At 41.2% G+C, this 12,807-nt stretch overlaps 1 protein-coding gene across 1 annotated transcript; it reads right to left on the reverse strand.

The window, feature by feature from the left end:
- Positions 1–2,918: 2,918 nt before the first annotated feature.
- LOC120028463 (ATP-sensitive inward rectifier potassium channel 1-like) lies at positions 2,919–4,019 on the reverse strand. The gene has a single exon (XM_038973672.1). The coding sequence runs from the start codon at positions 4,017–4,019 to the stop codon at positions 2,919–2,921; it is 1,101 nt and encodes a 366-aa protein (XP_038829600.1).
- Positions 4,020–12,807: the final 8,788 nt, after the last annotated feature.

The following is a 12,807-nucleotide window of genomic DNA, read 5'->3' on the forward strand; positions in this document are numbered from 1 at the left end:
AACGTTCATGAAGAGAAACACCCCTCCTCCTTTGGACATACTCTAGGCCACATTTGTCCGATTGTGCCGCTGCATGGAGAAACCATGGAGTGCATGGAGTTCTATGTACAGAGAGTCATCCAGCCATGCAAGGCATATAATATTGCAGCTTTTTAAGTCTCTCGAACGAAGGAGAGGGTCAGAGGGTCAAAGATGGTAATGGAGAGAGGTTAACAAGTCTTGGGGGTAAGATCTTTGATCCTCTATAAAGTTCTCACTCATCATTATTCATGATTCATTCAGGATTATCCATAATCATGGTAGCATCCACATTAATGTACAGGGGAAGTGTTTGGAAACATAATCTATTGTTATTTACAATTAACGTCACTCCAAAATTACACAAGACATTATTTACACAAAATATTCGCTAACACACCAAAACACACCAAAACACACCAAAACACACCAAAACAAACTGCAAATGCATCCAACAAGTCTGTAGAATCACAAGCTTCATGTAGTCATTGCGTGCTAGGAATTGGGACCAAATAAAAATCTTATTGGTAACTTATTGAGAAAAAATATATTACTTGTTAAACTGAATCTCTTTCTCTGAGCAGTTGTGGAAATGTATTTATTTGTATTTATTTATTTATAGGGAACAATGCACATTAATCAACATCAATATTACAATAATGAAACATCCATGTAAATGTGCTGGGTTAAGTCAAAAGCTAATTTGCCCCCGTAGTCCCTGGACATGTAAGGGTCTTTACACAGCCACTATACAAACACTCATTAAAGCAATACAAAATACAAATACATTACATCCAATAATATATCATTCTAACAACAACAACACTATCATCAATTGTCGTCTTACGTACGAGGAACCACAGATAACTCATGTGTACAGGTTTGGAAAGATTTGAGCCTTGTTTTAAATAAAAAAAATTAAAAACAATAATCAGTGCAACTTCTCAAGTCCATGGGCATTGCATTCCAGTATACTGTAGCTATAACAGAGAAGGCCGATTGACCGATTTTACTGTGTTGAAAAGAGACAATGGAATCCCCTCTAGTTACTGCCCTTGTTATCCCGAGGTGCTTTCCTTGAGCATGATATGCTGGCATAGGGTTTTTTTCCCCCAAAAAAGTTGGATGCAATATAGCACAGTTTTTTACGTTATTTTATACAGTCAATATTGCTCATCTTAACAACGGTATCTTTAATTTCGGATCCTACTGTATGTATATATACAGTTGAAGTCGGAAGTTTACATACACCTTAGCCAAATACATTTAAACTCAGTTTTTTATAATTCCTGACGTTTAATCATAGTAAAAATTCCCTGTCTTAGGTCAGTTAGGATCACCACTTTATTTTAAGAATGTGAAATGTCAGAATAATAGTAGAGAGAATGATTTATTTCAGCTTTTATTTCTTTCATCACATTCACAGTGGGTCAGAAGTTTACATACTGTACACTCAATTAGTATTTGGTAGCATTGTCTTACATTTTTTTTACTTGGGTCAAACGTTTCGGGTAGCCTTCCACAAGCTTCCCACAATAAGTTGGGTTAATTTTGGCCCATTCCTCCTGACAGAGCTGGTGTAACTGAGTCAGGTTTGTAGACCTCCTTGCTCGCACACGCTTTTTCAGTTCTGCCCACACATTTTCTGTAGGATTGTGGTCAGGGCTTGTGATGGCCACTCCAATACCTTGACTTTGTTGTCCTTAAGCCATTTTGCCACAACTTTGGAAGTATGCTTGGGGTCATTGTCCATTTGGAAGACCCAAGCTTTAACTTCCTGACTGATGTCTTGAGATGTTGCTTCAATATATCCACATAATTTTCCTCCCTCATGATGCCATCTATTTTGTGAAGTGCACCAGTCCCTCCTGCAGCAAAGCACCCCCACAACATGATGCTGCCACACCGTGCTTCACGGTTGGGATGTTGTTCTTCGGCTTGCAAGCCTCCCCCTTTATCCTCCAAACATAACGGTGGTTATTATGGCCAAACAGTTATATTTTTGTTTCATCAGACCAGAGGACATTTCTCCAAAAAGTACGATCTTTGTCCCCATGTGCAGTTGCAAACCGTAGTCGAGCTTTTTCATGGCGGTTTTTGAGCAGTGGCTTCTTCCTTGCCTGAGCGGCCTTTCAGTTTATGTCGATATAGGACTCGTTTTACTGTGGATATAGATACTTTTGTACCTGTTTCCTCCAGCATCTTCACAAGGTCCTTTGCTGTTGTTCTGGGATTGATTTGCACTTTTCGCACCAAAGTACGTTCATCTCTAAGAGACACAACACCTCTCCTTCCTGAGCGGTATGACGGCTGAGTGGTCCCATGGTGTTTATACTTGCGTACTATTGTTTGTACAGATGAGCGTGGTACCTTCAGGCGTTTGGAAATTGCTCCCAAGGAAGAACCAGACTTGTGGAGGTCTACAATTTTTTTCTGAGGTCTTGGCTGATTAATTTTGATTTTCCCATGATGTCAAGAAAAGAGGCACTGAGTTTGAAGGTAGGCCTTGAAATACATCCACAGGTACACCTCCACTTGACTCAAATGATATCTATTAGCTTATCAGAAGCTTTTAAAGCCATGACATAATTTTCTGGAATTTTCTGAGCTGTTTAAAGGCACAGTCAACTTAGTGTATGTACACTTCTGACCCACTGGAATTGTGATACAGTGAATTATAAGTGAAATAATCTGTCTGTAAACAATTGTTGGAAAGATTACTTGTGTCATGCACAAAGTAAATGTTCTAACCGACTTGCCAAAACTATAGTTTGTTAACAAGACATTTGTGGAGTGTTTGAAAAACAATTTTACATGACTCCAACCTAAGTGTATGTAAACTTCCAACTTCAACTGTACGTATTATACATTTTGCATCCAAAAGTTCACATCATATTAAGTTATTCTAGGATACCAATCACTCCAAATCCACCGTTGTCAATTCCATTAATGGAGGGGAGGTGGTGTCCTACTATGTTGTGGAAGCAGTAGGCACAGTGTGCAGTGGTCACCGCCTCAACCTTGGAGAAGTTGGAGAAGTCCACTCTGTACTTGCCCTCTTTGCTGCGGGAGATGATGGGCAGGAAGTTGTAACCCCACATGATCTCCTGAGGGATGAAGGAAGTCCTGACCTGGCAGGCTGAGCTGGTGGTCTCGGCTGTGCCGTCCAGAAAGACCACCAGCTCAAACTCCTGTTTATGGAAGGTGTCCTCTGCCATGTCAAAGAAAGGGCTAGCCTTGTCAATCACATGGTAGAGTGTGAGAGGGCACACAAAGAAGAGGTTGTCCTTCCCAGCGTCCATCATGAACTCAATGTTCACCTGGTCCATGATGATTGTCTCCCCATCGGGTTTGACGGTTGTCCTCAACAGCTTGCCGTAGATTTGGCTCCCGATCATCAGGGTCTTGCGTAAGTTGGCCACTCTTATTATGAGGCAAAGGAAGTCCTTCTTAGGACAGATGACAGCCATCTCACTGAATGCGATGGTCTTGGCCCTTTTCTTAGGGAGGGATATCTTGGAGACAATGACTCCACATATGAAGCAGTGTATGAGGGCCCCTATGAGAGTCTGGATAATGATGAGGGCTACAGCAACAGGACAGTGAGGGGTAATGGCGCGTACACCATACCCGATGGTGGTCTGGGTCTCTAGGGAGAAGAGGAAGGCTGTAGTGAGACCGACGACGTTCCACACACAGGGGGTGTGGTCGTTTGAGGGGTTCTGCCACTTCAGATCCCCGTTGTTCCAGGCAATCCAGAACCACAGCAGGCTGAAGATTAACCAGCTCAGGGTGAAGGAGGTGATGAAGAAGAAGAGGACAAAGCGCCAGCGGAACTCCACGAAGGTCGTCCAGAAGTCCACGAGGAAAGCAAAGTGGTTGCCGTATTTCACGTTGCCAAATTCAATGTTGCAGCGGCCATCTTTGGTCACCAGCCGAGTTCTGCGGATTCTTCGCTCCACCAGGTGGTCCTGGATGAGCTTCTGGATACCAAAAACCATTTTCTAGCTCCTGTCGTCTGTTAGAGAGGACAATGTGTTAATTTAAATTTAGTACACACCCAGAAAAATAAATCAAATATCCTTGTCATCCAAGAACTGTTAGATATATACAGACTGAATACTATTAATACAGAATACTGGGGGTTTTCATTAATATGTTTAATCTTCCAAGATTAACCTGCATCCCACCCTGTAACCGATCCCTCCCTCTATGCCAGTTGTTCAAGGCTCTTGGATGCTTTGAACTGAATGGAACAAATATTATGAACCAGAATTCAATGATTAATAATGTCCTTATCATTGTTTTTCAGATGAAATAGCTGCCCTTCACAACTTTCATTAATGCGATAATGAAAAACCAAGTATTGGTCTATAAGAGGCTGTAAGAGAGAATGGAGTTGTGTAACATTCACTCTTGGATTCAGACTTGTGAAATAGTTCATGTTTTACCTTCTTTAATTCTTAAATTCACACATCGTTATTAAACTAATTAGGTAAAACACAAGGTAATAGTCCCACTGACCTTAATTATCATCAAAATATCATTATTTGAAACAGCTTAGAAGCACAAACGCCTCAGCCAGTCTATGATCAATGAAATGATTTCACAAGCCCCAACCCTCATTCTTATCTAACTGTAAAGTGTTGCTCTAGTTACTAGCAGTTGCTATGCATCACTTGCACATTTTAATCCACACTTAAATCCTGTAATCCTGGGCACATGGAATAGTTAAGACCCCAAGTCATTACAGAAAGAAAGTTATTGTTGAAATATGTCACTCCACTAGCCCAAATCAGTCAGATCCCCATAACCTCCCTAAAACCATTATCATCTAGCCTACTACAACCATATACAGTTGAAGTCGGAAGTTTACATACACTTGTTGGAGTCATTAAAAACTGTTTTTCAACCACTCCACAAATGTCCTGTTAACAAACTATAGTTTTGGCAAGTCAGTTAGGATATCTACCTTGTGCATGACAAAAGTAACTTTTCCAACAATTGTTTACAGACAGATTATTTTATTTATAATTCACTGTATCACAATTCCAGTGGGTCAGAAGTTTAAGTACACTAAGTTGACTGTTCCTTTAAAAAGCTTGGAAAATTCCAGAAAATGATGTCATGGCTTTAGAAGCTTCTGATAGGCTAAGTGACATGATTCGAGTCCATTGGAGGTGTACCTGTGGATGTATTTCAAGGCCTACCTTCAAACTCAGTGCCTCTTCGCTTGACATCATGGGAAAATCCAAATTAATCAGCCAAGACCTCAGAAAAAAATTGTAGACCTCCACAAGTCTGGTTCATCCTTGGGAGCAATTTCCAAACGCCTGAAGGTACCACGCTCATCTGTACAAACAATAGTACGCAAGTATAAACACCAAGGGACCACTCAGCCGTCATACCGCTCAGGAAGGAGACGCGTTCTGTCTCCTAGAGATGAATGTACTTTGGTGCGAAAAGTGCAAATCAATCCCAGAACAACAGCAAAGGACCTTGTGAAGATGCTGGAGGAAACAGGTACAAAAGTATCTATATCCACAGTAAAACGAGTCCTATATCGACATAACCTGAAAGGCCGCTCAGCAAGGAAGAAGCCACTGCTCAAAAACCGCCATGAAAAAGCCAGACTACGGTTTGCAACTACACATGGGGACAAAGATCATACTTTTTGGAGAAATGTCCTCTGGTCTGATGAAACAAAAATAGAACTGTTTGGCCATAATAACCATCGTTATGTTTGGAGGCTTGCAAGGGGGAGGCTTGCAAGCCGAAAAACAACATCCCAACCGTGAAGCACGGGGGTGGCAGCATCATGTTGTGGGGGTGCTTTGCTGCAGGAGGGACTGGTGCACTTCACAAAATAGATTGCATCATGAGGGAGGAAAATTATGTGGATATATTGAAGCAACATCTCAAGACATCCGTCAGGAAGTTAAAGCTTGGTCGCAAATGGGTCTTCCAAATCAACAATGACCCCAAGCATACTTCCAAAGTTGTGGCAAAATGGCTTAAGGACAACAAAGTCAAGGTATTGGAGTGGCCATCACAAAGCCCTGACCACAGTCCTATAGAACATGTGTGGGCAGAACTGAAAAAGTGTGTGCGAGCAAGGAGGCCTACAAACCTGTCTCAGTTACACCAGCTCTGTCAGGAGAAATAGGCCAAAATTCACCTAACTTATTGTGGGAAGCTTGAGGAAGGCTACCCGAAATGTTTGACCCAAGTTTTTTTTAAATTAAGACAATGCTACCAAATACTAATTGAGTGTATGTAAACTTCTGACCCACTGGGAATGTGATGAAAGAAATATAAGCTGAAATAAATCATTCTCTCTACTATTATTCTGACATTTCACATTCTTAAAATAAAGTGGTGATCCTAACTGACCTAAGACAGGGAATTTTTACTCGGATTAAATGCCAGGAATTGTGAAAAACTGAGTTTAAATGTATTTGGCTAAGGTGTATGTAAACTTCCAACTTCAATTGTAGCTGCATATAAACTGGCACTTTCATAGTAATCACTGGTAGGGTATAGCACAGAAGTATTTGATGGATGACCCCTGGCAATATGAAAGGCATAGGAGTTTTCTGAATAAATCGGTCCTGTCCTGCTGCCAAGTTAGGCCAAATACTGATTTGGGTGGTGGTGCGCTTGTTAGGGAGTGTTGTGTACAAAATGACCAGTGCCGTAAGCTTGTGCGTTTGTTTCTACGCTCAAAGCTTTGAAACATCCTGTATTGTATTTCACAAGCAAAAACCCGATAATCACACACCATGCTTTGTTGTGAAGCTTTTCTTGTTTGGGTCTCACAAAGCCTTTTAACACTAATCATTATTTATTCCCCATTGTTACTATAACGTGATGTAATGAATGCTGAGCTCATTTAAGGTTTACTTTGATACGATGCTTGGCTGATGCTTTTCAATATTACTCTTTTGAATAGTGATGCTTTTATTAGTATTGTATGGTTCAGTTGTCATTGTCAGTAATAACTCTTCAACAGGGAATGATTTCCTCAAGGAAATCTTATAATACTTTATTTAGGCATATTACACACTGTTCTGCAACCAATGCCAAGGTAATAGGGACCATTTCCACCCTTGTAATCATCAGTTTTTGATTAATTGCAATGTTATGACTACACTTATTCAGATTTTAATGTTTGAGCCAATTAGATACTTCACTCAATATTTACACTGATAAATGTAAACACATGTTTTATACTTTGCTTCTACAATGAGAGGTCAGAAAGTTCGCAAATTATTTTACCTTTTGTGAGAAAGACTGTGGCTACTGTAAATATCTCAAATAACAATAACAATAAAAATATATATATTTTCCCAAGACCATTTCCTTTTAATGTTAAGATCCTCAACAATTTACAAGACGACAAACTAACCTATACATATACCTGCACACAAAGTTAGGAGTGGAGTCAGATCAGTCATACTACATACAATATGCTTACTGGCAGACATGCCACTTTCACTCATAGTGTTTTGGGAAGCAGCGCTTCTTGGAAGGAAGAAGAATATTAGCGGAAAGCCGATTTAAAAATATATGCATCACATATTTGTAGGAGAGAGTAGCTCTAACACGACAAGCTCACCCTAGGCTCAAAGTGGGTGCATTTAAACATGATAGATATCATTATTACACTGTTGTTATAACAAGAGAATACCAAGTACTCACTGGATGATAATGGTCCAACTACAGAAGATGAGCTCCTCACTCAAACTGAGTTTTCCTGTGAGTGTGGAAACTGTGTTGCACCCTGGATCACCTCTGTCTCTGTCTCTCTCTCTCAGCCAGTCTCTGATGGTGTGCCCTCTGAACTGTGGTGTCTCAGTGCTACAGCTGTGTGTGCTTTTATAAAGCCTTGTACTGATGGGATTGGAATCACTTCAGGTGATGTTTACACACACACAAACATGAAGTAGGCTACCCGTACAGCCCTCCAGCAGGGCTATTGAGTGTGCATGTGTTTAGCCCACACGGCGCTGGTTCCCACGTCCAGCCTGACTACCCCCTGCTACACCACCCGTGTCTGGGGCAGGGCTCTCAATGTTTAGATCAAGAGGAAGCTGTGTGCCACTGTTTACTGTACACACACATACACAATCACACACAATGGGGAAAATAAAGATCTTGAATCGAGGGACAGATTTTCTGATAAGACGTGTGACATAGGATTTGAGTTGTATCTGCTATTGAATTGTCAACCTGAGTCAAACAGTGATGCTCCATTTATGATGCACAGTCGCACAGTCCCAATTCCCCTGATCTACCTGTAGCTCACAGCTCCCGAAGTGCTGTGACTTGCACTTTCTCCTTTTCTTATTCACAGATTACTGTAATATTTCTAAGGCCTGGTGAGCTCATCCCCATTGTGAATGAAAAGTAAGCCTAGCAACATGCATAGGTTAGACTGACACAGAGAAAGGAGATGAAAGAAAGAGACCATGTCCTAGATCAGATAGCAGATAGCTCTCTTGGGTAAGACTGGTATTATCTTTATTCATGATCGTGGAGGATATGTGTGAATGCGTGGGGTAGGGAGTAGACGTGGTGTGAATTGCTGTTTGTGTTGTCTTTCACCTCGTATTGTTTCAAGGAAAAACTGGCGTTTTTATCTTCCAAGTCTACATGTCTGTTGAGACACAAGAAGGGATCATGGCTGACAAAAATTATTACTTAATCTTCCTAGGTATAATGGTTTCCACTAGTTACCACAGCCAAAAAGTCAAAATTGGCTATATCATAAAAATCGTAAAATTGAATTAAAACAAATATTAGCTTTTTGGTCTTCATTTCTGGTTAGGGTTAGGCATAAGGTTAGCGGTGAGGTTAAGGTTAGGTTTAGGTTCAAAATCACATTTTAATAAGAGAAATTAAGAGAAATTGAAGAAATAGGCGAGGTTTATGACTTTGTGGCTGGGGTAACTAGGGACAACCAGGTATTTTTTTAGTTTTGTTTATTAAATCGTCCATTTAAAAAAACAAGCACAACTAAAACTTGAAAAAGCCATACATGCACATTAGTAAAATCATTGAGGATAACACACAATAAACTCTGGGACTTATTTACATTGTGGTCCTCTTAAGACAAGATCAAACACAGTTGCACACAGTATGACCTTGAAATAATAAAACATAAAAACAAAGAAGAAGAACATCTATCTCATCACTGCAGTTACATCGTAGGGTACATTCACTTGGGCACAGAAGACATCAAACAGTTTAGTACTTTATTTTTAAAGCTGCCCAGAGAGGAAGTTGTTTTTATGGGCAGAGGCAACTCATTCCACTCTGAGGCTCCAGTACACAAGAAAGTACCTTTCCCAGCATTACTCCTGAAACTGTATAAGCTATAATGCTTTATTACCTGTTATAAGCATGTATGAGTCAGCATTATCTTGATATAAGGTTAATACATGACCAAAAGTATGTGGACACCTGCTCGTCGAACATCTCGTTCCAAAATCATGGGCATTAATAGGGATTTGGTCCCCCCTTTGCTGCTATAACAGCCTCCACTCTTCTGGAAAGGCTTTCCACTATATGTTGGAACATTGCTGCGGGGACTACAAGAGCATTAGTGAGGTCGGGCACTGATGTTGGGCGATTAGGCCTGACTCGCAGTCAGTGTTTCAATTCATCCCAAAGGTGTTCGATGGGGTTGAGGTCAGGGCTCTATGCAGGCCAGTCAAATTCTTCCACACTGATCTCGACAAACCATTTCTGTATGGACCTCGCTTTGTGCACTGGGGCCTTGTCATGCTGAAACAGGAAAGGGCCTTCCCCAAACTGTTGCCACAAAGTTGGAAGCACAGAATCATCTAGAATGTCATTGTATGCTGTACATTTCCCTTCGCTGGAACTAAGGGGCCTAGCCCAAACCATGAAAAACAGCCCCAGACCATTATTCCTCCTCCACCAAACTTTACAGTTGGCACTATGCATTCGGGCAGGGAGCGTTCTCCTGGCATCCGCCAAACCCAGATTAATCTGTCGGACTGCCAGATGGTGAAGCGTGATTCATCACTCCAGAGAACGCGTTTCCACTGCTCCAGAGTCCAATGGCGGCGAGCATTACACCACTCCTGCCGGCACTTGGCATTGCGCATAGGGAATCTTAGGCTGGTGTGCGGCTGTTCGGCCATGGAAACCCATTTCATGATGCTCCCGAAGAATAGTTATTGTACTGATGTTGCTTACAGAGTTTGGAACTCAGTAGTAAGTGTTGCAACCGAGGACAGACGATTTTTATGCGCTACGCGATTTAACACTCGGCTGTCCCATTTTGCAATATCACTCAATCAATTAGATTTCCAGCTCTTTTTCATGGAATGTTTAGAAGTTTTAGTCGGAAAATCAGGTCAGAGGAAGTCCACAAAGACTTGCAATTAATTCCAGTTGGATGATAATTTAGGATTCTTCATATGAAATTATTTTCTTTTAATTTATGATATAAAGCTACAGGGAAGCTTTCTGCAGAGTCATCATATTGAGGGACATTCATATTCCTCAAACATCCGTCTGCCCCGCAGAGTCTCTGGCAGAAATGGTAGGATGCTACGCTCTCAAATGTCTGACATGGAAAATTGGGTCGTACTCAAAAATGATTGGCTGCTTTTGATCACACAAATAGTCCTTCAATATGATTTGTTTGGCATGTAGCTGCCTCATTGTCTGTATGCATCGGTGCTCACCTTTAGCTGACAGATGAGAAACATGTAAACATTCAGAGAAGCAAGCTTTTATCAAAATGATTGTAGGACAGGGGCATACTGTTGTGATATCTTTGTGTGGATGAGGTGGGTGAGGCTGTACATGTCAATGGTACTGTTCCAGTTAGACCTTGATGTGGCTTGCAGGCTTTCCTCAAACACGCTGTGGCTGCAGGTTACCATGCTGGCATCTAACAAGAGCAGGTATAGACTCTCAGCGTCACATGAAGGTGATGGTGTGTGCGTGCGCGTCTCTTCCTCCCTTGTCTTGCATTACCTAGCTCATGTCCTCCCCTTGCACGTCCTCCCCTCCAAAGACTTCATGACGATTAAGCAGCCGTCTAGCTTGAAGAAAGTAATTACACTGAAGTGAAAGAAAAGGCCTAAATTAAATCTGAGCCTATGAAAAGATGAAAATCTATTATTTTCTCGAGCGGCCTTTCTCATCCTGTTCTGTTCTGTAAGGGGTGCAGTGGCGTGTGTTATGGTATGAGTGCCAATGTAATTTCTTACAGATGTAGGATCTTAATTTGATCACCCTGCTGCAGGAAAACTTGTCGTTTTTTAAGTTTAAAAAGCCTTCTGAAGTTTGTGATTCCCACTGTCTGACTTGATTTTCCCTTACAAAAAATGTATCTACCCCTAAAAAAAAATCCATTAATAATTATAATCAACAAAACAATTCACATTTCCTGTTGCTGTAGGATTATTTTCCTGCTGTAGCAAACAGGCTCAAATTAAGATCCTACATCTGTAGAATGTTATGTGGCACTAAGAGGTGGAAAGAGCACCATTTGTAAGAGAGAACATTAAGTTAAAGCCCGCTGCAAGCTCTTTCTATTGTCCCCCCTGTCTGGTTTAGTTTCGCCACGTCTGCTGTTGTAGATAACACCGCACCATAGTTAGTTCCCGTTTTATTTACAATTACAGGTACAGTCCTTTACATTTAAGCTTCCATTTCTGGTTGTTGTAAAATAATATAAACATTGTATGACCACCTTATCCCACTGCTGAACATTTCCTTTCAGCCTGTGTTATTTTTCTCTGTCAGCACTTCACTCCCCTACCTTCACTCCCCTACCACAACACGAGGCTGATTGGGGTCAGAATGAGCCTACAAAGTGGACGTACTGATCCTTCTAACCCCGCCAGGCCTCCCTGAGAACCACAGGGCTGGTCAGCTTGATGAGGTATTACTATCAGACATTGGTGCCAATCCAACACTGTTCCACTTCCAGAGACCAAACACCGACTGGAGTGTTTTTTTCCCTCTGAGCATGACAGGACCTCCCAGCAGACAACATGAACATTTGTATAGACAACACTGTTACAAGAGATGGCTTACAACAAGCCTAAGTCTCCAGCCCAGCCAACAGCCACAGCCTGTCCTGTTGTAGTTATTCACCTCTACAACAACAGTGCAGCGATACTTACACACTGTACATTCACACAGAGAACTGCAGCAGTCAGGGCAATTCTTCAATGGTTTACTGCTACTGCTTCTCTCCACACAGTGTCAGTGTGTCGGGGCTGTCCTTCCCACGCACAACACACCATCGTGTGCAAGTGGTCTAGTCTTCCAGTCGAGTGCATCCTTGCTTCCCTGTTTTTAAGTTGAAATCCAAACCTCTTCCAGAGAAATTGTTGCAGTTCTCTCAGTTTAAATATTGTGCTTGATAGGAGGTAGAACGTTGGAGAATCTAACCAGTACTTCAAAAACATTGACAATCTTTTTAACTGCGGTGTCACAGATCAATTGTTCAGTGGTCCTGGAATATTAACTTTTATCTCCCCGTTTGATTTATTTAAGAGCCCCATAGAGGAACTGAAAATGTCCTAAACAATAGGATCAAACCGCATGACATGAGCTTGAGTAGATCTAGATGAGTAATGTATCCACATAAAAGAAGTACGTCCACACACCATAGAATAATTCAGAATTTAAACACTAATAGAAGTTCTCTTTTTTAATAAATTAGTTAGTGCATCAAACATGTGTACCTGTACTGAACAAAAATATAAACTCAAAATGCAGCAATTTCAATGATTT

The sequence above is a fragment of the Salvelinus namaycush genome, chromosome 34, assembly GCF_016432855.1.
Source record: "Salvelinus namaycush isolate Seneca chromosome 34, SaNama_1.0, whole genome shotgun sequence".
NCBI lineage: Eukaryota > Metazoa > Chordata > Actinopteri > Salmoniformes > Salmonidae > Salvelinus > Salvelinus namaycush.

Coding starts and splice junctions, on each gene's coding strand:
- LOC120028463 (XM_038973672.1), bottom strand. CDS start 4,019: ATGGTTTTTGGTATCCAGAAGCTCATCCAGGACCACCTGGTGGAGCGA.